The 27,120-nt window shown below is 35.2% G+C and overlaps 2 protein-coding genes across 11 annotated transcripts in view; one reads left to right on the forward strand and one right to left on the reverse strand.

Moving 5' to 3' along the window:
* Positions 1–8,768, forward strand: part of LOC128256386 (proton-coupled zinc antiporter SLC30A2) — a 36,173-nt gene extending 27,405 nt beyond the window's left edge. For 8 of the 10 annotated variants that reach the window (XM_052986702.1, XM_052986704.1, XM_052986705.1 and 5 more), the window contains 3 exons: positions 8,033–8,202; positions 8,268–8,338; positions 8,398–8,768. In XM_052986702.1, the coding sequence (XP_052842662.1) occupies positions 8,033–8,202; positions 8,268–8,338; positions 8,398–8,507 (351 nt within the window). In that variant the 3' untranslated portion in view covers positions 8,508–8,768. Of the gene's footprint in view, positions 1–8,032; positions 8,203–8,267; positions 8,339–8,397 lie in introns of those variants that run through there. The other 2 variants (XM_052986710.1, XR_008267768.1) reach the window with 2 other exon arrangements.
* Positions 8,769–20,420: 11,652 nt separating this feature from the next.
* The window catches only part of LOC128256383 (nuclear pore membrane glycoprotein 210), a 42,413-nt gene continuing 35,713 nt past the window's right edge, over positions 20,421–27,120 (reverse strand). Inside the window, 3 exon segments of the mRNA XM_052986697.1 lie at positions 20,421–20,640; positions 20,710–20,784; positions 23,952–24,002. Of these exon segments, the coding sequence (XP_052842657.1) occupies positions 20,507–20,640; positions 20,710–20,784; positions 23,952–24,002 (260 nt within the window). The 3' untranslated portion in view covers positions 20,421–20,506.

Below are 27,120 nucleotides of genomic sequence, written 5' to 3' on the forward strand. Positions count from 1 at the left end.
TTATTATAAACTTATTATCAAAAATAATTTTTATTTTTGATTTTTATTTTAATAAGTGTTCAATAACTTTTATCAAAGACTTTTCATATAAAAGTCTTCAGAAAACAATAAGTTTACGTAAAAATACAAAAAATTACTCAAAGACTTTTATTCTGACTTTGTGGTAAATAAAAATTAATTAAAGTCTTTTGCTTATATCTTTTTAGCTGCGCAAGATAAAGTTACCAAGTTTGAAATACGTGTTCTTCTTATTATTTTTTATTTTAAGAATTTCTTCTCCTTTTTATACCCATGCAAAGGGTTTTATAGTACCAGTCAGAAGCTTGTAACGCAGAGATAGAGACATTTTCGAGCCTATAAAGTAAGTTCTATGCCCAAAAATAACCGAAAAAAAGAAATATGTTTCGTTTGCTTTCGTTCTGAACAGAACACTTCAACTGTAAACATTTCGTTTTATAGCTTTTTTTCCAAGACCACCGGAATTATTACTTGTATAAAACAACATTTACATATTACTAACGCAAAAAAACACATACGACCCTAGAGGTGGAGAAAAAACGATGACCATGTCAATGTCATTGATGTTTTTTTAAATATCGATAAAACCGATTTTTGGCAAGCCATCATCGATGTTTCCATCTCTACCGAGTATGGTAACTCGCACTTTCGAAAATGGTCAAAGTAACACTCCTGTTCTTGACTGTTTTTTATGGGGTTATGACACTGCGTTGTTGGTTTCATTCATTGACGGATTTATTGAAGCTCCGAAAGAGACAATTCAATGCAGATTGCTGAAATTTTTTTTGGTAATTAGTCCACGATCACACTGGCTTTTAACCGTTAAATTCAAATTCTTCTGTACGCAAGAATCCTAATGCATATCGTTAATTGCTCATGGAATTTACTTGTACTCGGAGCTATTGTGATTAATTACGATTTCGTTCGTTGAATATAAAAGTATATAAACTTCGGCTTGCCGCACTTTACTTTCTTTTTCGTCATTTAAAAAAAGGCCAATAAGTGAAATTGTATCATTACAACGTAGTTTTTATTGTATAACCTATGAGGTCCATGCTTTATCATAGATACTTATACTGCCGTCAGGAGATCTGGTTTTTAAAAAAATTTAAATGGTGTTATATGGACACTCGTTAAACCAAAAACCTAAAGATGCTACAAAAAAAAGGCAGCTGTGGATTAAACGCACGCATTCGGATCTATGGAACATAGCCCTCGATCTCTCGGACCAATTATTTGCGGCTGACCGGGTGACTGGGAACGCAAGCGGCCACGGTCCTGCTACGCAGTGTCCGCCCGTTGGAGCGACTGGCGGTGGCCTCTGGCGTCAAGGAGCGCAGGGGGCACCTACCTGTTGGCTGTGCAACTGGCGAAGGAGACACGCGGCGCTTCTTGGGCTCACGCTCTTTAATTCTAATAGTTTCCTTTTTCCCTGGCTCAGGCATCCTGGCTGGCAGCCTGCCCGCGAGCGAGGGAACGCCGAGTGGGAGCAGCGGCATTGGAGGAGGACAGATATGACCTAGAGTCGATCTAGCCATGTCCATCCGTGCGTTACAACGCAAAAAAGTCTCTCAGTTTGAAAGCTATTTGCATAAAACTTTCTTAAAAGTTGTCTTACACTCAGAAAAAAAAAGTACTAAAAAGTGAGAAAATAACATAATATTTTAGGAAACATGACCTAAAAGGGGCGGTAAGACGGCGGTAAGCTTAGGAATCCTTGTCCTAAACATTTCAGGACAGATATGACCTAAAGTTAAAAAGGGGTTTTTTTAAGGTTATTGAAAATTTTTTAGATACAAAAGTTTTAGAAAAAATATAGGCTGTTCAAGACCTTAAAATTAGGATAAAAGAAAGACATAAGTCTTAGGTTATTGGCGACCTATGTATAAATTTGAGAAAACTCCCTCTCCGAATTTAGATTCGTTAATTCGTTCAAAGATGACCATAAATTTAGGTTAAAATTTACCAGTTACCTCATCCCAATTTTCAGGACTTGTACCCCTAAAACTTACATTTGAATTTGTTTTATTTTTATAATTTTTTATTGTTTTCTTTAAAAAGTTGTTTGGGAACTTTTTCCTTGAGGTGTTTCCCCGTTAATAATAGGAAGGATTTCTCATCAATTCCAAGTTCTATTGTAAACATAATAATTTAATTGGTTATAATTTTTGTATATTCATTTTAATCGTACCTTCAAAAGTACTTTAAGCTTCGCAATAAATACTTGCAGATTTATTTTGCTTCATAACGTTTCACTTGCACTTTCACTGAAACTTTACGATGTAAGGTATATAAATATGATGGCATGTCACCTATTTTAAGGCGATAACGATAGCATTACATTTTCCGTCAATTGGTTTTCTCTATCGATATTTCTATATTTCTCTAGCATACACCTTACAGTGCAACATTTAAGCAAAATTAAACTTAAAATAATTCCTTAAATTATAAACTGTATAACAAGAAGCAACTATTATTGTTCACCACCAATACTTCATCGAAATGTGTTACTGAAACGTTTTGAAAATTGTTGTTGGTTTTAGCGACCTTGTATTTTTTATATATAAATCGAAACGAAAAACTCGAGGTCATAGTTGGTTATGAATCTTTAACTTTTTGACAACTTTCATCACACGAGCACAACCTAGAGAGTGAACCGCGGACTCAGATAGGACTAGCGATAGTTTCGTCTGCACATCACCGCAGTCTCATCAGCTATCTCTGGGTACAGCGGCTGAACGGCGAAAACTTCTCTTAGGCTCAGATCAGATTTAGAATTGACTACTTTTAATAAAGGAAATAGGAAAGCAGTCCAAGTTTTGAGAGACTTAGGTAATGCGATACCTAAAGCGGACATTCTAGTCCATAAGGAATATTTTAGGGAAGGCGCAGCCCAAAAACAAGTCTTCTATTTCTCTGGGTGCAGTATATAAGACTGAACTAGCCGAATCGGACTACTATATCATATAGCTCCCATAGGAACAATAGAAAAAAATTTTTGTTCAAAATTATAACTCAGCTGCATTTAAATTTTGTTTATAGTACTACGATTTTTAGTGGTGGTTTAATATTTTGGATTAAAATCGGACGACTATATGAAATAGCTCCCATGGAAAAAATCGAAACATTAAAAAATATTTTATTTTTAATTGAAACTTCTCTTATTTTGCAATTTTTTGGTTTGTATATTTTTTTTAAAGAAATAGTTTAATAACCAGAATTACGCTTATAATGTTATTAAAATCGGACAACGATATTATAAAGCTGCCATAGGAAGGATCGAATAATTGATGTAAAAATCATTATAGCTTCAATGGGTTTCAATGGGTACTCATAAAATTCGAAGTTGCCGAAGTTTGCTTCTTTTTTTGTTTGAATAACAAGTAAGGTTTTCGACGCGTATTTTCAAAAAAAATTTCAATTATGCTAAATTGGAGTTTTTTACCAAACAGGGCCCAAGAGGTTAAAAAAAAATTTTGTATTTCACTTTCACCGCCCTTTTTCCTAATTTTTCCTAATTCTTGGTATGCCATCCCTTGCGATTTTCAATGTTTCGCTTGTTCGTCAAACAGGCTTAAACTGGGAGTCAGGACTCCGACTGTGTACTCATCTCAACTTATAACCTCTATTACCTGGAATGTTCCCTTCGAACCAACTCTTCTAGTTTTAATCCATTCCGATTTCTCTGCGGCAAATATAACGAGCTTCAACACCAATTATCTCTGAGTGCTCCTAGGATGTAAATTCTAGTAGAGTCGTTAAATTTTTGTCATCCATGAATGTGTCTTCAACTTCTTGTTGAGGCAGACGAGATAGAGAGTATTATAAAGATGTATGCCATATTTCATTAGAACTTGAAATATCATGTCAACCCCCTCAAAAAAAGTAGTTTCGAGAAAAACGCGTTTAAAGTTTGGGAAACATTTATAATGGTTCGGACGACACTTTACAAAATCGGCTGTGTCTCCTTAAATTATTAGAATTTTTGAAAAATCTTTTAAGGATCATATTTTTAAAAGGAGACATATTCAATACGTTCCCAAAAAATCGACTTTATAAAATTTGTAGACCAGAATACCCCCTTAAGTTCTGCATTCATTGTGCCGTCAATCTTGACTATTTGACCTACACCAGATAAAGAAATGGCCTAGTTACACACACGCATGTTTGCTATCGATATCGGAATGGACGCAATGAAGTATAATATCCTTTTACATTTGTCAGACGTGCGTCACTGCGTCTGAACAGCTGTTCTTTGTTTTGATTTGTCAAGGAAAATCCACCCGCCTTTGTTTAAAGGCTAATTTTGTTGTTTTCGATAGCATATCGATATGAAAAATATCGAGTAAATGTCTAGTAAACATCGGTAAAAATGTCAATTTTGTAGACTGATGCACTTTGACGCACTTTTTCCCCATCTCTGTCTGCCCATACAAACCCAATGAAGCAACCCAAGTGTAACTAGTCCCTAAAGAACCCCAAACCATTACTGATGCCCACCATCTTTCTACCCTTATAATTTCAGTCAGAAGTTTGCAACGCTGTGAAGGAGACCTTTCCGACCCTATAAAGTATATATATTCTTGATCAGCATGTCTAGGAGAGTCGATCTAGCAATGTACGTCTGTCCGTCCGTTTCTACTCAAACTAGTCTCTCAGTTTTAAAGCTATCTGCATGAAACTTTCCCAAAAGTTACCTTTCTGTTGCAGGTCGGAACGAGCCGGATCGAACGACTATAGCATACAGCTCCCATAGGAACAATCGGAAAAATAAATTTTAAAAAATGATTAGTTTGCTGTTTTTTAATTTTTTTTTTTAGTTCTTCGACATTCAGTAATGGTTAAATATTTCAGAATTTCATCAAAATCGAACGACTATAACATAAAACTTCCATGTTAAACAAAAAAAAATATTAAAAAAAAATTTTGTTTTATTTTAAATGTAACTATTTTGCAATTTTTTTATTTTTAAATCTTTTTGACTTATTAATAATTTTACAGTTTAGAATTACGCTTTTAATTTTATTAAAATCGCAAAACGATATCATTTAGCTGCAATATGAACTATCGAATAGTTTAACATAAACGCAATTAAATAATAATTTTAATGTTTTCAAGAATATTTAATTTTTGCAATAGCTGCAAGGGTATATGAACTTCGGCTTGCCGAAGTTTGCTTCCTTTTTTTTTTTGTTTACATTTCTTTCACATATGGTCGACCATCGTTTCCAAACAAGTTAATCAAGATTGCAAAAATGCAGACTTTTAGATAGGTTTCCATTCCAAACTGCATACGTTTCAATTTTTTTTTATACCCATTACATGTAGAGTAAAAAGGTATATTAAATTTGTTGAAACATATGTAACAGATAGCTGGAAGCGTCACCGACCCTATAAAATATATATATTCTTGGTCAGCATCAATAGCAGAGTCTAGCCATCCGTCCGTTTCTACGCAAACTAGTCTCTCAGATTTAAAGCATGCATGCATGAAAATTACCCAAAAGTTGTCTTTCTATTGCAGGCACAAGCCGGATCTGACGAATATAGCATAAAAATAAATGAAGAAAAATTATAATTTAGCTGTTTTTTAATTTTGTGTTGAAATAATATTTCAGAATTACGATTTAAATTTACGATTTACGATTTAGATTCCATGGGAGCAATACAAATATTAAAAAATATAAATAAAAAAATTTAATTTCTCAATTTTTCAATTTTTTTTTAAATCTTTATAAATTTTAAATTTGCTTAAGATTTAAATAGCTGACATGGGATCGATCTAACAATTGTCATAGCTTCAATGTATTTAAGCTGGCCGATGTTTGTCTCCTGTCTTGTTCTATTCAGCATCAAATAGAATATATTAAGAATTTAGATTCGTTTTATTGATATTTCGTCCTTTTTTTCTGAGACAAAACAATAGTGCCCAACATCGATAGCCAAAACTATAGATAGTGCACACTATCGAAGTTTTACCAACCCCATGCAGTACCATATTATGTGTAGATACAAAAAAATCACTTATACGAAAAGTGACCCAATACCACAAAAAGGTATAACACCTTTGACATGGAAATGGCTACAGCCTGCAAACGGCTTGAAAATATCTCTAACAATATATTTTTGATTATTAAAGACCATTACACAAAATAAGGCTTGAGTATCATTGGCTTTATCTTAGTTCTACTTCTATGGGTGTCCTTGTTCTGTAAACAATTGTATATGTCTAAACACAAATTTTTTTCGTATTCCTTACGGGTCGTATAAGCTAAGATATTTAGCTCAGTTTTATTTCTGAAATGCGTAAAACTAATTATCAACATATCATTTTCATAACTTTTTTGAACACTTATGACAACACCGGTTATTTTCTCAACTTCAGAAAACAAATAATATTTTCCAAATTGCGAAATCGTTATAACAAAAAAGGGTTATGTTGCCCAAAAAATATTTAAAAATATAAAAGCAAAGCGTTTTTTAATTTTATTGAGTTAATCCAAAATTAGTCTTCATTTCTAATAAGAGTTGATTTCAATGAAATAAACTGAAAAATGGTCCGGAATTTATTTGCTTTCAACTATAAATAGCCAGTGTGCTTGGCCGTCAACGTAGTGACGATGAGCACCGGAAAGCGTGCGCGAGGAGACTACTATATATAGCCGCAATATTCGAAATCAGCAAAGAATAGTCCGATCTTAATAAATCAAAAAGTTTGTGTATACTAAGAGCTTTAGAAAGTCACTTGGTTTGCGGCTATAAAAAATAAATTTCACACGCCTTAAATTTTCAAACGACTAAGGCTATGGATGCTTGCTGTACATTTTAAGGACTGTTTACGTTTCCTTGACATAATTTCTTCAAGGAAATTAATTACGAAATTATAGCCAAAATTAGGTTTTTACTTATACGGGTTATGACACTACATTGTTGGCCTCATTCATTGCTCATTTTTTGTTTTACCTATGACGATTATAATGAGCAATAAATGAGAAAAATTGTCAGAACCGATACCCGAAAGTAAAAAATATGCACCGGCTTTTGGTTTAAAAATACCATTCGATGAAATACCACCGGCCCGATACATCAATGAGCAAAGTTGTATTTAAAAAGTAAAATTTTGCTCATTTATTGAAGTTGACGAAAAACCGGAATAAGAAAGCGAGACTTAAATGTTTACAAAATATTTTTTACCATTTAAAGGTAACAACTAAAACCATTAAACGTTAAAATTAGCGGGATAAACACAGTATAATAAACAAAAGAATAAAATTTGAATTTAACGTTAAAAAGGCAGTGTGACCGTGAACTTATTACCAAAAAAATCTGAAGCAGTATCTATATAGTTGTCTCTGTCTCTGAGCTTCAATGAAATTGTCAATGAATGTGGCGAACAATGTAATGCCATACCCGTATGACGGATTCTTTGAAGCTCAGAGACAGATACTGCTTGAGATTGTGAGAGACTGCTTGAGACTTGATATCAAACAATATTAACGTGACGCACCTTCTACTTTAAAAACGTCTTAAATTCAAGAGGTGTTTTTTTTTTATCTAATAAAATAATCAACCAGTGTATGAACTGGATAAGTGAAATAACAACAAGAAAGTCGTACGCAAGTTTACGTCGAGATTTTGGAAACTATAAAATGAGATGGGATTTAGTTTTAAGTTATGCCCACACAGCGTAAATGAGGCAAAGCCCACTATACATATGTCGCAGAAATCGCGAATGTCCGTCACGGCATCCTGTAGAGGTCAGTCACATATGTTAATTCGGTCAATATCTATCGACTTATACAAAATTTTTCAAATTGTACCATTATTTATGAAGTTATGAGCATTAATGTAAATTTTCAAAATCTAAACATTTAACCCAAAACCCGATCATTTTCAGCGGCATGTTTATTCTATTGAAATTGTTTAGCTGAGTAACGGGTATTTAATAGTCGGGGCACTCTACTATAACGTTTCTTCATGTTTTTATTTAAATTATTGATTTGTTTATTTCCAGCCAAGTGCTAAATATGCGGATCCGCTGTGCACGATACTCTTCTCTATAATTGTAATAATAACGACGGTGCAGCTTTTTCGAGAGTCTTTGGCCATCCTCCTGAATGCAGTGCCACTAAGCCTTAGCTTGCGCACCCTGCATTGCGAGCTGGCCAACCTCGATGGGGTCAGGTGAGTGGACCTACTTTGGACCTGTGAAAACAAATCCTACTTTGAATACTGATTTCTGTTCGTAGATCGGTACACCACCTTAACGTGTGGCAACACACCACCCAGCAACGTGTGATGATGGTGCATCTCGTCACAGGTAAGTTTCTAGATATATCGAGTTCCTCTTTCACCCTCAAACTCTTTTATGCGTTGCAGATTATCGATCTGACAGAAATGAGATACTTCAGGCGGCCACAAAGCTTGTTTCCGGCCCGAGATACAACGTGTGGCATTCTACCATTCAATTAGAACAAGCCTCTGCGTAGCTCTAATAAGCAATAAACCACCCCAAAATTTATTATAAGCTTCTAAGTTCTGACCTACCAAAGGCATCGAAGGCGTTTTGTGATTTTAGCCACTCATGTATTTTTTACTTTATCCATGTCGTCAAGTTAGCTACTTTGTGCATCTGCTTAAGGACAACATACTTTGGAAAATATATTTAGAAATTTTAGTCATGTTAGGCCAAAGAAAATATATTTTAAGTTTAATTAATATAACCCAACATTTTTTATATATACAATGCATAAATACATTTGAAAAAATATATATATATACAGAAAACTCTTTTAACCTAATACGGTTGGAATATATCATATAATGCGCTGAGTTTTATTAAAATGGGTTGACAATATTCTATAGCATGTGACTACTCAATTTTCTTTTGTAACCCGATAAAATTAATTATTTAATTACAAAAACAAATATTTGTAATATTAAGTTAAGAACTTATGAGTACAAAATGTTTCAAAATGTTCAACGGTGGTCGAGAAAACGTTAAATACGTTGTCCATCAAAATCAACTGACCCGCAACACATTAAAAAAATCAAACAAGAATAAAACCTTTCGGACTAGTTGAATTCCAGTACATGCCGTTCGAATTGAAAAACGTCACCCAAAAATTCCAGCGTTTCATGGACAACATATTCCGTTGCATGGATTTTGGTTATTGCTACATAGACGATATAATCATAATGTCGAAATCCGCTGATAAACACGAAAAACATATTCGGGATGTTTTAAAAATCCTTCTGAATAATGGCCTTAGCACCAACCTGAGCAAATGTCAGCTTGCACAATCGCAAACATGGCTTTAAACCACCACCCGAACGTATAGATGCCTTCCTCAATTATGCACTTTCTGATCCTATTAACCTACTGGTTCATTTTTTGGGCGTCATAAACTTCTATCGAAGATGTTAAGCCCGATCATACGAGCACCACTGTCTGAACTGCTAAGAGACAGACAAAAAGTGGCAAACGCTGGTATTTTTCTCCAATATTTAAGTAGCACTGAGAAAAATTACTCTACCTACGATCGAGAACTGATTGCCATATTCGAGGCCATCAAGTACTTTAATCACCTCATCGATGGTTGTTTATGTATTTCAGAAGCGACCAAAAAACATCTCCCCGTCAAATAACCACTTAAGTTATATTTCTCGATTCTCTTCGATTATTCTTTACGTAAATTTCTGAAAATACAATTGCAGGTGCTTTTTCGAGACTGTGTTCAATAACAATGCCAACAGTAATCAGTTTGCCTCAGAAACCGTTCGCTTCTATGTACCAAAATCCTCGTATATTCTAAGTTTGTCTCATCCGAGTGTCAGAGTAATAGTCCGTCAAGTGCGACTGAAGTTTGTGTGGACATCGATGAATAGAGACGTCCTTAAAAGGTGTTGAACTTGCCTTCCTTGTCGGAGCTCAAAGATTCACAAGCCCAGTCATATCTCTCCAATATAGATCGGTGTTCCAAACGGGAGATTTGACCATGTCCACCTGGATATTGTTGTGATTCCATTGCATGAGAACTCTCGCTTACAGTTTCAAAATGATTGAGTAATTCTCGCGATGACCAGAAGCGGTACCACTCTCAAACATTACCGGTAAATTGATGTCCTCTGCGTTCTGGACTCAATGGGTTTCTCGGTTTGGATCTGCCAACCGCTTACCACAGATCAATTTACTCAATTTGAATCTGAATTTTTCAAGCAACTTACAAATCTCATTGGAAGTAAGCACATACGCACTACGGCCTACACTTAAGAGGACTCATAAAAAGGTGGCACAGATCTTTTAAATCGTCCTTAATGCTACCAACGGCGCTGCTTGGACTTTGCACTTGCTTCAAGGGGAACATTAAAGCATCCGCAGCAGAGATGTTGTATGGAACACCCATTCGACTGCCAAACAAATTTTTTGCTGATTTGGACGAAACAGTAGACTCTACAATTTTCTTAAGTTTTTTTCGAGAATACATGCAGAAAATTCGACCAACAACATCAGGGCGTCATTCAAACAAAAGATGTTTTTATTAATAGAAATTCATAGTTATACTCACGTTTTCATACGCACTGACGCCGTTAAGCAGCCTCTGGAATCCCCCTAACGGAACGAGATTTTAGTATCAGTTGACCGCCTCAAGTACTTGGAGTTCTGTGTCAGCCCGACATATTTGGCAACGCCATCATCGTGAGTAAGGAGCTGCGAAATGTTTTGGGACTTTATTTTCTGGAACACCAATCTACAAGCGCAACACCGCGTCTAAATTGAATTTAAGTTCTCTTTGTATTTTCTGAAGAGAATAATTGACTTGGCAAAATAACTAGCCAAATAAATATGCAATGTGGCGCCATCTGCAGAATAGCGGGGTTCCTCCCGCTTACAGTTCTTCCGCTCTCCTCCGCTTTCTTAAATATATAACTATCGTTTAAATAAAAAAATTTAAAATTAAGCTGTTATCTTAGAAATTATTGGCAATTACGTTTTGTTATGACGTCACTGACGTCACTCGCATTTAGTTAGTGAATAGAGAAACTTGCCAAAATGAAAATTTAACTTTAAGAGTAATCATTATTTATAAACCTGAAATGAAGACTTAACACTGGTAAAAAAAACATAGTAAATGTCACTATTTCATGATTGAATAAATTATTTTTCCTAACGATTTATACATGAAAATAGTAAATATAAATAAGTCCATAGTAATTTTTATACCCCTGCAGAGGGTATTATAATTTCAGTCGACCTATATATATTCTTGAACAACATAACTAGGAGAGTCGATCTAGCCATGTCCGTCCGTCTGTCCGTCCGTCTGTCCATCCATCTGTCCGCCCGATTCTACGCACACTAGTCTCTCAGTTTTAAAAATATCTAGATGAAAGTTGTCTTTCTATTGCAGGTAGTACATAAGTCGGAAAGAGCCGGATCGGACGACTATAGCATAAAGCTCCCATAATATACATACTACCGGAAAAAAATAAAGAAAAAAAATATAACTTTGCTTTTTTTAAATATTTTTTTTAGTTCTTCGACATATATTAATGGTTAAATATTTCAGAATTACGGTTTAAATTTCATCAAAATCGGGCGACTATATCATATAGCTTCCATAAAAACAATAAAAATATATAAAATTGTTTTTTTAAATGTAACTTTTCTCTTAACTAACTTATTAATAATTTGACAGTTAAAAATTACGCTTTTAATTTTATTGCAGTCGGAAAACGATTTCATATAGCTGCCATAGGAACTATCGAATAATTAAGCTGCAAATCATCATAGCTTCAATGTTTTTAAACATACCTATACGCAAGTAAATCATAATTTTAATGTTTTCAAGAATATTTAATTTTTGTCATAGCTGCAAGGGTATATAAACTTCGGCTTTCCAAAGTTTGCTTCCTTTCTAGTTTAAATTTAATTTCTTTAAAATATTACTATTGTTATATGTCGAAGAACTAAAAAAAAAATTAAAAACAGCAAACTTATAATTTTGTTTTCATATATTTTTCCGATTGTTCCTATGGGAGCTATATCCTATAGTCATCCGATTCGACTTATGTACTACCTGCAATAGAAAGACAACTTTTGCGAAAGTTTCATGCAGATAGCTTTAAAACTAAAAGACTATATTGCGTAGAAACGGACGGACACGGCAAGATCGACTTTCCTAGAGATGCTGATCAAGAATATATATATATATAAGGCACAAGCTAATTCTGTTTGATCAAATACATGAGCATGTACAACATAAGGAAAAAAAGATGTCAGAAATAGACTCGGATGATCTTAACAACACAATTCTTCAAAAAATGAAGAAAAGGGAGACTAGTACAGGTAAAACTCCTTCTAACGATCCCAATACAGAAATCTCGGCTCTGTTATCACCACTGCGAGCAGATATATCGAAGATTAAATAAGGCCAAAAAGGTCATTCAATCCGACATAAAAAAAGCACACCTTGGAATACAACATATTCAAAATGAAATAGAAACGTTAACTGAACGACAAATAAGACAATACGAGGTGTTTACACAGGAAAGTGACTTAGAAACAAGCCATCGGATTCAACAACAAGTCAACTCTGAGGTTCATAGTATACTGAAAATAGAAAAAGAGAGGTCTGAACGAAACCCCTCTATTCGACATAGCGTAAATCTGGAAGATCTACCACAATTTTCTGGTTTTACCGATGAGGGGCCATTGCTTAAACACAGTTTTGATGACTCTACTCCCTACTTCCAATATGACAACAGACAACTAAATACGCTGGCGTAAGTGCTTTGTAGGTGAAGCCATAGTATCATATATGAAGATAAATCCAAACAACGTCCAAGATATAATGGAAGAATTATAGCTTTGGTTTGGAAGGCCAGAGTTATTAATAAGATCCCAATAGGCCAAGATCAAAGATTTTCCCAAGATATCTTTTGGAAAGCTAGAACAGATTGTTTCATGTTTAACAAATGTACGCGAAGTAGTCTACTATCTGACTTCGAACTGTAAATAACACCTGTATAATTCGATTTTGTTTGAACAGTACACAGTGGAGCCGCGGCCATAAATACCTTTTGATGTGCTACCGCTATGACACTTCCATCAAAATTCTATAAAATTTTTATAACTATATACTAAATAAATTTCACAAATCGGACGACAATGTCCTACAGCTTCCATATAGCTGAACGATTGAAAATGCCATAACTTTGGTGTTTTTTTAGTAAGAATGATGGGTCGTTTTTTTACATAAGGATCGGACGACTATATCCTGTAGATGGCACATAACTGAACGTTCGGAATTGCCATAGTTTTGGTGTAAAATATAAGGTTGGGACTTTCTAAGGATCGGACGACTATATCATATAGCTCCCATGAGAACATTTCACATAATACACAAATCAAATTAGTTTTAAATTTATTACACAAGATAAAGTAAATACCTGTAGCTTCAAAATCCATTTAAAATAATTTTAAGTTATGAACTTGAACAATAACGAGACCAATTCGAAATGCGCTTTTCCTTCGCAATTATTTATCAAAGAACAGCTGTGCTTCGGAAATTAACATGTGTTCATGCTTTTAATTCTAGTGTTGGAAAGTACGGTTAGATATCTAGCAAAACCCGGTTTGAAAATAAAAAGTTTTGGACATTTTTAAGTCAAATTGTGTACATGGAATCAAAAATTTTATGATTAATATACACGGTCATCACATCTTTTTGGCATATGGGCGGAACCACTGTCCAATTGGTCGAAACAACTAAAGTAGAAATGTCTATTATAGAATTTTCTAAATGGCTGTGTACCACCGCCAAGGTTATGTGTCCGTAATCGACGCCTCTCTTATTGTAAAATCCCAAATATGAAAGCAACAAGCCAGTGTTTATAGCGAAAACCTCGAACAGGCTATCGAAATGCCCATTATGTGAACTGGAACATAACTTAAGTGAGTGCCAAATCTGGGTCGAAAACACAAAAGTTACGGCTCGTTGGGATACCGCTAAAACAAATCGACTTTGTTTTGTGTGTCTATCAAAGGAGCACAATGTACAGAATTGCCAAAACAAACAAAACTGCAAGATTGACGGATGTAATCGAACACACCACGAAAGTCTTCTTTACGAGATGCCCAACCGGGACTCGACACTCAAAAGGACACAACACAGCACATGCTTAATTGCAGTACAAATGAGAAGACAAGTGTACATGGACAGCGTAAGTGAAAAGAAGGTCCAAATAATGACACGTCTTCATTTGCTGAGTTTTAATTTCAACCTGTTTTATTTCATAAAGTTTCTTAGCAAGTAACATTAGCGTCGTTCGTATTCTATTCTTACCTATGGCCTACGCAAATACCGCATCTGTTTGCCCTGAGCGGGAGAGCTATATTTTGACCCCCGCATAAGTCCTTTGTGCAGTGCGGGACACATTTCAAGTGATAATACTTGGAGGCTCAAGTGTCCTTACAGATTACAAGTGCTAACAACTGTTCCCTTGCATGGTTTAGGTTACAGATCGTAAATGATGGCTCTGGATCGATTGACAAAGTGGCATGCACAGAGCTGGAAAAATTTTTTAATCGGTATTATTATTTTATTTCGTATATCACACGGAGTTGCTTGTTTATCCCTAACTTGGGAAAACATTCATAAGTGCGATAAGTAAGATTACAACTACCCTGATATCACTTATAGTCAAAAACATTCTACAATTAAAGTTACAAGGATTAAAATACATATAATTAAAGAAGTATGATAAGATATGTGATGCACATTTAATCCCTTCAATTCTATATGCATTTCTTTGATCCAAACAATTTTCCGTATATCCGTGATACCACCTATATACGCTGATGATACCACATTTTGCTTCTCTGTATTAATATTATATTGTGCTACTAAAAATTTATAGTCTGTGCGAGCTGTGCAATCCGACCTTAGAGTTGAAATTCCTTCCTCTGGCAAATTGACTTATCCATTTTTGAATTTTCGCATTGAATTTTTATTTATGTATGCATGCAACCCTTAAAGAGCCAAGTGCTTTTTGCTTCTTATATAACCCAAAGCGAAAGAATGTAAAATTCGCCTCTATACACAATTTGCTGGTCTAACAGGCTTAACACACATGTCAAATTGTTGGCATTACTCTACGGCCAATATCCTTCACAATCTCTTCTTTGAACGTGCCACTTATTCTTAGTGGCTTTCGTCACCAATAACCCGTTTTAGAGTTTCACCTTAGGTTTCAATATACCTACAAAGGTAATAAAAAAAAATAAAACATCAAATAAAAAGTATTATTCGTCTAGCTCCCTATCTCTCTCGAATTCTATATTATATACGGATTGCTAGATTCGTTGATTTTCACCTCCCGAAACAATCCACCCAAAATCGGGTTTTTGACCAAGGAAGCCATCTACTTTAACCATTCCATTCTGCAGAATGTGAGCATATAAGTCTGTCCCAATAACATAGTGTAAAAACTATAGTTTACACTCTATGCTTTCGCACTTTTGACAAACGACTGGTACAAATAACGTCCGCAAAAAAGAGCAGCTCCTGCGTTGGGACCACCTTGTATAGTTGCACCATGGTGCCTCTATAAAGTTCTTACTCTATGACCGAGGAAAGAAAATTAAAAAAGAGAGAGAGAGAGAAAAGTAATCTGACAGCCGGGCTGTCAACTCTTCGTAACTATCGCGTACTTTACATTTTGTCCGAATATCGAAAGCTCACTGAAAGGGTTTCGGTAGATCTGGTAACTTTCATTACATTATCCCCTTCTCAGACTCGAGTCTCCTGGCCAAGTACTTCTGGTTCTGGGTCTCTATACGGGGCTAGGCGGTTGACATGAACGGTCCTGGTAGCACGTTTCCCGGGGAGTCGTATCTTTTAGACCAGGTCGGAGTGGCGGGGTATTTCGTTGGAAGGTCCAACCCAATCAGACAGCAACTTTGGTCATCGTCCCATCCGCCGTGTAGGAGAGTAGAGCCGAACTTCTTCTCCAGTGCTAAATTCGACTGGGTTCGATCGAAGGTCGTATCGGGTCTTGCCCGGGGGTACCTTTTCATCGAGAGGTGTCGCGTTCTCTTCCGTGTCCTGGATCGAAGCTTCACCGGTTCACTTGTCCCACTTTTGTCTGCGCTGGCAGCAAGTAACACTGCGCGCTGAGATTCACTAGGTGAAGGGTGCTGGTGGGCTCGAGGTTTCCACCAAGGTGCTGCCTAGATGAACTTAAGGTGGCAATTGAGAATGAGCTCCACGTGCCAACATCGCCAACGGTAGCTTTTCCTGATAGCGGCATCGAACCGTCACGTGAGAGTCGCTGTATGGCGGTATACTGGTGGGCACAGTCGAATACATCAAATTCCGTTCCGATTAAACAAATAAAAAAAATCATATAGCTAAAAAAAAAGTAGTACTTCGAGGCCGTAGAACGCATTGCGGAATGAAATAGAGCGATGTGTTTGGAATTTTGTCATTGGTAAAAGAGATGTGGCCCATGGAAAAATATTCCTCCAGGGCCCTTTGAAAATTTTCAATTGAATTTAAGTCAGATTTGAACGGCAAGCGAACCGAAAATCTGACGGGCGACAATCTTTTAGTATTTTTCTCAAAGTGCTGTCCAAAAACATGCTGCTCAGGAGTGGAAACTTTAGCCTTGGTAAGAAAGTCCTCCACACACAAAAATTTTTGCATGGTTATGTCAATTGACTCCAGAGATGTACCATTTTTCAGCCTTTATATTTTCAAAGGCACTTCTATCCAGCCGAGAACACTTTTTTAAGATGGAAAGCTCAGGCCCCTGCTTTATCTGGCCAACAGATAGCTCAAAGAACGTATCTGCACCGATAAGCATTTCTACTTTTTACGGCTTGAAGAAGAAGGATGATTATTTTCAGTCACCCTCAACCCGCTTGTGTTCACTGCTTGAAGCGGTTGATAGCCAGAAATATTTTTAATGATCCAAAAATCGGACGACGACTGACTGTCCCCTCTGGCGACTTCACAACCGTGAGTATTTTTTTTTGTACCTCGACATTAATCTGCCCAAGGCCTCGCAAGCTTAAGCACACGTCCTCTTTTGTAATCTTGAGTCTCTGAGCGATCTTAAAGTTTATTTGTGAACCTGAGCTCACAACAGCAGTTGCAAGAATGACTCCATCCGATGCATTTCCATGCAAAACATGCGAAGTGTATGGAAACGTCTGCATGAGAGTGGGGTAAGAAGGGGGTGGCAACGAAAGATATTTGTAGAAACGTGTTGTGTGAAGAATTGAACGATTTGCATTTTTTGGCAGTGTGTCCCTTTTAAAGGCAGTTAATACATAAGGATGCTCTTTTAGCGAAATCGGAAGAAGCGCAGTTTCCATTTTGATCTTTAGATGAGCTGCAATATATTGTACAGGGTCGTTCCTCACAGCGACAAACAAAAAACTCCTATTTGTATTCTTCTTAAGATTAGATTGGGTCGGCTTAACAGTTTTGGCCTTCAAATCATGTTCTGCTTCCATAGCAATAGAAATGCCTGTGCCATTCACAATAGACAGCAAGGAGTCATTAAGGGCTGTGACTGTGTCGATGAGGGTGGCCAAGGCTGTAGCTGAAGGCTCGAAAATTTTTGGCAAATTAAAAGTTTCTATATGTTGTCGAAAAAAATAGACAATCATTATCGTACATCCGCTTCAGGCTAGAAAGAGCTTTGCGATAATTTGCCGCAGTGACTTAAAATGTCCTAAATGGTATCCCGCTATACACGAAATTGATTGATTGAATTTTTCAATGTCGTGCCAAGTTTAAATTTTGTCAACGAAATTTTTAATTTTTTAGTTGAGAGGATTTTTCGCAGAATGTGAAGAGCGACGCTCGGCGGGGGTCATCGAGGATCTACCAACGTTATTTGGCTGGTCCTTAGTTTAAATTGATATGAGCAAACATTTTGTTAAAGCGGCTCTCTACCCACTCTCGCGGACAACATATTTTTGATCTTTTACTTCTATTTTATTTTTAAGAAGTGAAACATAATCAACGTGCGTATTTAAAAAATTATTTAAAAAATTTAAACAAGCCAAATTTTGTTTTTAAAAATCCAAAATTCCCGCTTCCCGCAAATTTTAAAATTTTGCACGCACCTGGCCTTCAAATACAACCAGATTTGATGATAAAAAAGCGGGATTGGCAGCCCTTGCGGCGACGCCGTAATAGCTTAGGAACTAAAATCAGGCGATAAATGGCCAGCAACAGCAAAAAAAGGGAAAAGGAATTGAATTGGCAGAGCTATTCCTACGACTAACCCTTTTTTTTGCCTAACCGGCGCAATTATGTTGTAGTGTGTGTTTGTTAAAAGTATATCACTTATTTGAACAAACAAAAATTGTAAAAAATCGCGAGCTCTACTGCAGATCACGTTGAAACAATTGAACATTTAATTTTGTATTAGCAAATCGCGAAACTTGTGAGATTTGCAGTTTAGTTTTTATTTTAAGTGAAAATCGCGTAGTAGTAGCGAAAAAGCAATGAAGTTCAATAAATAACTGATTTTAATCTCCAATCAATTTCTCTGTTTTTAAGCTAAGCTTATAAAAAAGTTAGATTTTCGCAATAGCTGCAAGGGCATATAAACTTCGGCTTGCCGAAGTTTGCTTCCCTTCTTGTTTTAATTTAATTTTTTTGTACCCTTGCAGAAAGTACTATAATTTCAATCAGAAGTTTTCAACGCAGTAAAGAAGACATTTCCTACCCTATAAAGAATATATATTTTCTTGATCAGCATCACTAGGAGAGTTGGTCTAGCCAGCGTCCGTCCGTCCATAAACTAGTCTTTCAGTTTTAAAACAATCTGGATAAAACTTTTCCAAAAGTTGGCTTTATATTGCAGGTAGTATATAAGTCGGAACGAGGCGGATCAGACGACTATAGCATATAGCTCCAATATACCCTCTGCAAGGGTATAAAAATTAGTAACCTGGCTGTTTTTTATTTTTTTTTTAAGTTCTTCGAGATATAGTAATTGTTGAATGTTTCATAAATACAGAATTCAGAATTTCATTAAAATCTGACTTCTGTATATATGTTTAATGTAGATAGCTTTAAAACTGAGAGACTAGTTTACGTATAAACGGACGGACAGACAGAACTGAACAGAATTGTAATTTTTTGAACCACGGAGTCTATCTGCACCGGAAATTAAATATTTAAATATTTTATTTAATTGGTGGGCCGTAAAGTTTGCGGCATGATCCTAAGCATAATTCATATATTGGGAAAATCCGATTAAAATATCGCTTGCAAATAATTTAGTCAGCTGTGTAGTTATACGGGAAATGACCGTGTTTCCTCCTAGTTAGTTGGCCTTCAATGAACTGGAAATGAGCAAATCAAGCATGTTCGCCCACCCACATAAGCACACATAAGTGAGTTTATGTTCAACCATCTTGATCAGGCTGAAGTGGGTGGCAAAAATATAAAAGCGCTCGTTTTATTTGTTAGTTGTCCAGCCGCGTCAACTCGGGGCACAGTAAATCTTCTCAAGATGCTAAGAGTGAGATTCGGTGAGGGTTCGTAGGTTCTTTTCAGGACAAGCAAAGGACTTACGGTTCAAAACGCTCAGCCATGATTAAGTTATTTATAATTTATTAGAATGGCCGAAAGCTGGAAACGAAACTGAAAACGAGAACCAAATATTCCATTTCACTGCTGAGCAAATTGTGTTAAAATGATTAAGTGATGCGGGCATGTGTATGCACATCCCATAATCGTTATCCTTCCATCGCGGGAAGGCAGTGAATATTAATGGCCATTAGTCAATCGATGTGTCATGATTAGTACTTTAAAAAAATTTTATTAATTTAAAAGCTTACCAAGTTGCCTAATCTGTGGTCTCGAAACTGCCGTCAAGTACTGCCCCATTTGACAAGTGTTCCTGTGGGGCGTAACACCCTTCAAAACCGCAAATGTAGAATTAATAACGTATTTGACATGACGCTGTTCTTATTAAAAATGCAAATTAAATGCACAGAGGGAGCACAAAAGATACCATTATTAATGCCAAAAAAAATTAATTATTGGTAGTGGGTATGCAGCACTCAATGCTTAAAAGGCTTAGGGGTTAAGAGAGAGCTGAAAAAAATGTAAGTGGCTTTGAACGTGTCAGGCAGAAGTTTATTCGTTTTAAAAGTAGTTCTTTAATTATTTATTTTAGCATAAATGATTTGTATATCAACGCCCATGTGTGTTTATGTATTTTTATTGTGTCCTTAAACTTAAACTTATAATATTTGTGTATCGTTTGCAGTTGTTGGTTCATTCCTACCATTTCTTCTTAAAACAAAAACAATTAAAAACAAATTATTGATCAAGCCATTAAGATTCACAAACTACATACATATAAAATTACAGCCTGAGTTAATCCTATTTAATTTTACATTTTTCCCGAGACGGATTGGCGACGGTCTTAACATGAAGTATCCACGAAGCAATCAATTAAAGCGAGTCGAGTTGCCTGACCTATTTGGAGTGTTTAGCCGTGGGTGTCCGTAAACATAGGCCTCCGACAAAGTATCGGTGTTTTGGCCTCGTCGACTTGGAGAATAGTTTCGCAAGTTGAAAGAATCTAATAACATTAAGAAAATTGTTACCTAAATGCAATTAAACTGCATTATGACTAGACTAGTAGACTCACCACCAAAACTGTCGTCCTGATGCATCGATCTTGGAGATCCGTTAATGGTGGACGTTAATTGTTTTTTTTGAAATACTGTAATTATAGAAAGAATATTTATAGTCAATGCAGAGTTCTTAAAAGCCAAAAAGAGTTGCTCAGCAGAGTCAGTTAAAACCATTTAGTAAGTAAATAAATCAAGAAATGTTTTATAAAGTTTTCTTATATTTTTTTCAGCAATCACAAAATATTTGCAAACACAAAACTCGTTTTTATACCCTTGCAGAGGGTATTATAATATCAGTCAAACGTTTACAACGTGAAAAAGAAATTTCCGATCAGTATCACTAGGAGAGTCGATCTAGCCATGTCCGTCTGTCCTTCTGCCCGTCTGTCTCACGTTTTTACGCCAACTAGTCTCTCAGTTTTAAAGCTATCTGCATGAAACTTTTCCCAGAAGTCTTTATAGTGTAGGTAGTACATAAGTCGGAACGAGACGGATCGGACGAATATAGCATATAGCTCCCATAGGAACAATCGGAAAAATAAAGGAAAAAAATTAAAACTGATGTTTTTTAATTTTTGTTAGTTCTTTTGAGATTTTTTTATGGTTTAGTATTTCAGAATTACGGTTTAAATATCTTAAAAATCTTTAATGAAAAAAATCAAAATAATAAAAAACAAGAAAGGAAGCAAACTTCGGCAAGCCGAAGTTCATATACCCTTGCAGCTATTGCAAAAGTTAAATATTCTTGAAAACATTAAAATTATGATTGACTTGCGTGTATGTTTACATTGAAGCTATTTAAAAGCTTATTTGATAGTTCCTATGGCAGCTATATGATATCGTTTTCCGATTTTAATAAAATTAAAGGCGTAATTCTGAACTGTCAAATTATTAATTAATCATAAAGAATTTAAAAAAAAAAATTACAAAATAAAAAAGTTAAATTAAAAAAATTTTGCTTTTCTAATATTTTTATTGTTTCCATGGGAGCTTTAAGTTATAGTCGTCCGATTTTGATGAAATTTAAACCGTAATTCTGAAATATTTAACCATTACTATATCTCGAAAAACTAATAAAAAAATTAAGAAACAGCAAAGTTATAATTTTTTTATTTATTTATCCGATTGTTTCTATGGGAGCTATATGGTATAGTCGATCGACTAGTGATGCTGATTAAGAATATATATACTTTATAGGGTCGGAGATGTCTCCTTCACTGCGTTGCAAACTTCTGACTGAAATTATAATACCCTCTGCAAGGGTATAAAAATGTAACTTTTCTTTTGTTTTATTTTTTATACCCTTTACAACCTTCTCACTCAACAGGCCTAACACGTATCACAGTTAAATACCTTGGTCTTACTTTGGACACGCTGTTCGCCTGGAAGCCAAATATAATGGGGGCTTGTGCCAAGAAGCCAAGAAGATTAGGTGGCGCTCTTGGCCAGACAGTGGACTTTCCCTAACAGCCAAACACGAATTTTCAAGTCATTACTAATTCCCACACTTTCCTAGGGCATACACGTTTGGGGCACTGCCCGTAACACTACCATAAAACATATTTAGTCTTGCCAACCGAAAATTTTAAGGCACATGGTAAAAGCCCCATACTATACTCGAAACACGATATATATTTCAGAATTACGGTTAAAATTTCATCAAAATCGGACGTCTTTAACATAAAGCTCCCGTGGGAACAATAAAAATATTAAAAAAAAAAGAAATTAAAAAATATTTACCTTTTTTATTTTGTAATTTTTTTTAAAATTCTTTTTGAGTATTTAATTATTTGACAGTTCAGAATTACGCTTTTAATTATATTAAAATCGGAAAACGATATCATATAGCTACCATCATCATCATCATAGCTTCAATGCTTTTAAACATATACGCAAGTAAATCATGATTTTAATGTCTTCAAGAATATTTAATTTTTGCAATAGCTGCAAGGGTATATGAACTTCGGCTTGCCGAAGTTTGCTTGCTTTCTTGTTTTTTTAATTATTCTTTTAAGTTTTTTCTCAAAGTTTAGGTTTAAGAAAGTGGCGAATAAATCAAATATAGTGTAATTTTTTTATTGGTTTCTATTATGTGTTTGTAGACTGAACTGTTAATATCGATTTAGTTGTCCTTGTAGTCTTGTATAGGTTGTAACTCTAAAATAACTAAAAACTGGTAGTGTTTTGTTCTATTTAAACAGAGCTATAACAAGATTGCCACACATTCCACCTCTTAAACTAATTACTTGTTGTAGATTAATCAACCATAAAGCACTTTTCCGCATTTTCTTTGCAATTCAAATTTTTAGGTCACATTCTTACATTTGCCAATTGTAAATTGCTTCACATAATGATAACAGAGATACAAAAAAATACAAAGGAGGTCGCCATTTTCGATTATATGAAAGGGAAATTTCTCAGACCTTGTTCCAAGCAAGATGATTCAATTTTAGTTAAGAAAGGTAGAAGCATGCTTGCAAAACATCTCAAAAATGGCTTAAGTCCAAAAGAAACTGAAAATTATTCAAGCGAAGACAAGCCTCTTGGCTAAGCACGCAGTTAATGTTACTACAACAAACCCTTTGAGAGCAGTTGGACGGCTTACATTGTCATATATATCAAAAAAGTATAAAACGCCAAAAAATTACTTTCTTGCCATTTAGTTGGCAACAAACGATTTGGAAGAAGATTATCTTTTTGAAGGTCATAAGATGATTAAACTTGGGCAAAAAAAACAAACTTTGACTTCTTGAAAAAAAGATAGTACCACTCCTATTTTTGTTTCAAAAGTGTATTATTTTACCACTATCTTTTTGATCAAAAACAATTATTTTTAAAAAATATTATAGAAGTTAAAAATTTAAAAATCTTTAAAGAAATTGACCAAAAACGATCAATATGGCGATTTTAAGTGATTGATTTTTTGATTAAAAAATCACATGAATAATCATATTTGAAGTCCCTGATAAATGTACTTACTAGGGTCAAACACGTTCATTTCAACCTGATTCTTTTCATCGAGCGCAACATTTATCCACGGTAACGGCTATTAAATTTATCTAAACGCCTCCAACAGTATTTATGATGATACTTAAAATAGTGGGCCTTTTAACGCTCAGGCTGTCATAGCCGCTTCCCGAACTTTTTTGTACTGATGCTCGAAATGGCTGAAGTTGTTCGTAACTACAGCTTTTTGACCGAACTGGAGTCCCTCGCCCCGGGACAGTGTGCCCTTAAAGTTATTAATTAAACTTACCCTCAGAGTTGACTTGCGTGACACCCTGTGTTTGAAAACAAGACATGTACACTGCAAAAGATAAAAAAATAAAAAAATGGTTGGGTCATTGTCTTTATATATTAGGAGCTTAGAACTAATGCAAGGAAAATGTAATTTATCAAAATAAGCTAGCGACTACAGAAAAAATAAAACCAAACATAGCAAATTTTCGAATCAGTTTTTGATTGGCAGGCAATCATTTCAACAGTGAGCCAAGGTGGTTAGCCACCATTTTTATATAATGCAGAGGATATGATAATTTCAGTTAAACAAGAGAGGAAGAAAATTTAGTCATGCCGAAGTTTATATAAACAAGAAAGGAAGCAAACTTCGGCAAGCCGAAGTTTGTGAAAACATTAAAATTAAGATTTACTTGCGATTTGCAGCTCAATTATTAGATAGTTATTTTATATATTTATATTATTTCTATGGGAGCTATATGATATAGTCGTCCGATTTTGATGAAATTTAAACCGTAATTCTGAAATATTTAACCATTACTCTATTTCGAAGAACTAATAAAAAAATTTAAAAACAGCAAAGTTATAATTTTTTTTGTATTTTTTTTCCGATTGTTCCTAAAGTTATAATTTTTTTGTATTTTTTTCCGATTGTTCCTATGGGAGCTGTATGATATAGTCGTCCGATTTTGATGAAATTTAAAACGTAATTCTGAAATATTTAACCATTACTATATGTCCAAGAACTAATAGAAAAATTAAAAAACAGCAAAGTTATAATTTTTTTTGTATTTTTTTTTCCGATTGTTCCTATGGGAGCTATATGATATAGCCGTCCGATTTTGATGAAATTTAAAACGCAATTCTGAAATATTTAACCATTACTATATGTCCAAGAACTAATAGAAAAATTAAAAAACAGCAAAGTTATAATTTTTTGTGTATTTTTTTTCCGATAGTTCCTATGGGATCTATATGATATAGTCGTCCGATTTTAATATAATTTAAAACGTAGTTCTGAAATATTTAACCATTACTATATGTCCAAGAACTAATAGAAAAATTAAAAAACAGCAAAGCTATATTTTTTTTTTATTTTTTTTTTCGATTGTTCCTATGGGAGCTATATGCTATAGTCGTCCGATCCGGCTCGTTCCGACTTATATACTACCTGCAATAGAAAGACAACTTTTGGGAAAGTTTCATGCAGATAGCTTTAAAATTGAGAGACTAGTTTGCGTAGAAACGGACGGACGGACAGACGGACATGGCTAGATCGACTCGCCTAGTGATGCTGATCAAGAATATATATACTTTATAGGGTCGGAGATGTCTCCTTCACTGCGTTGCAAACTTCTGACTGAAATTATAATACCCTCTGCAAGGGTATAAAAATAACATAAGTTAAGTTGCACTTATCTTAAAGCTTCTGAAACAAGTAAGACGGTTCCCGGGTGCACACAATTTTTTGAAAATAAATTAAAGTCTCAAAGTCAATCCACTGACTAAGGCTAAGGTCAAGAATTTTGTTGGTTAGATGGGAAGTGTGGTCAGTACGACGGAGATTAACGTAGCGGACAACTGATTTACAAGCAACAGATAATTTTTGCAAATCTTGAGTGTCGCAATGCCCAAAGATTTCAACACCGTAAAACAGGGTGGAAACTAGAATTGTTTTGGCCACTAGCATTCGTAGTTGAGTTGGCAGAAGACCATATGTTCGCCCAGCTGCTTTGAAAATATGTTTGCTCCGTGTTAAGGTGTTATTAAAGGTGATACCCAGGATACATGCCGAATCAACATATTTGATTGGGCTATTGCCAATTAATAAATTAGGGAGTTCGTAGTGTCGAAGGGTTTTTTGTAGATAGCTATACATTACGTTTTCAATGGCCCAGTTATTAATTTTAAAAAGCAAGGTACTACACATACTAATACAATCGTTAACTTGACATGGAGGCTTACTAACATAGAACTGAACATCATCAGAGTATAAATGGGCATCGCAAGGGGAGAGAACATTAGGTAAGTCATTAACATAGATGAAAAACAATAAAGGCCCTAGCACAGATCTTTGGGGAACACCTTCGGACATCGAAATAAAGCCAGAAGTAAACGACCCAGACACGACTGCTTGTTGTCTACCTGTTAGATACGACCTCAAGAGCATGACTGCAGAGTCAGAAAAATTGAACAGGTTTCTTAGCTTTGTGCATAGAATACTATGGTTGACGGTGTCGAAGGACTTGCTGTGATCGAGAAGTGTCAAAAACGTAATCCCATTAGTATCTAACCTTGATCGAATGTCCTCAACTACATCAGTAATAACACTAATACAACTCCTTTTTTTCCTGAAATCAATTGCTTATCACCAATCATGGAGTTGGTGTCCAAAGGTTGTATCTGTGCCGCCAGAATACTCTATTCGACATTTTCGACAAAAAAGGAAGTAGGGCTATGGGTCTGAACTCAGTTTGACTTTTCGGTATAGGGACAATTTTCACGTACTTCCATGCGGAGGGAAAGGTGGATGTGGTTATTACTGTATTCATAATGTGTGTAATATGGGTAAGGAGTAAAGGTATCAATAATTTAATAAATTTTGGTCTGATGCCATCCAGTCCTTCTGCGTTTGACTTCACCTAAACATTCGAGGACATCACATTGGCTAACGCACATAAAACTAAATCTATTATCACAGTCTGGTAAGGCGTTCAGGTACTTGTTGCATTTAGCTTCAGGTACATCTAATTGCAAAAACTTCCTGTTCAGATCATTGACGTCCACTAGATGTAGGGAAAACTGCTTGCCTCTACCAATTCCTTTATTATTAAGTTCACGCCACGTTTTTTTAATTGCTAGATTTTGAATTTCGGACCAATAAGTCACACTTTGCAGTTATCATGATCTGCCGAGCATTGTCGAGCGAGTGTATTGTTTTCTAATAAAATCGGTTTTATATCGCTTCCACTGATTGTAAAATGCGTCTCGGATCGCTATTTTTCTTTTCCTTTTATGTTATGGGTAAACCAGGGATTTTGCTTTGGATGGATAGTTTTTTGTTTTATTAACACACATTTGTTATACAGGTAATCAATGTTGCTGTTGATAATATGCAATTAATGCTCGATATTGGGAGACATATACATGGACGTGAAATCAAAATTGTAATATTCCACTTCCAATTC

Source organism: Drosophila gunungcola (assembly GCF_025200985.1).
Source record: "Drosophila gunungcola strain Sukarami chromosome 2R unlocalized genomic scaffold, Dgunungcola_SK_2 000017F, whole genome shotgun sequence".
In the NCBI taxonomy this organism is placed as follows: domain Eukaryota; kingdom Metazoa; phylum Arthropoda; class Insecta; order Diptera; family Drosophilidae; genus Drosophila; species Drosophila gunungcola.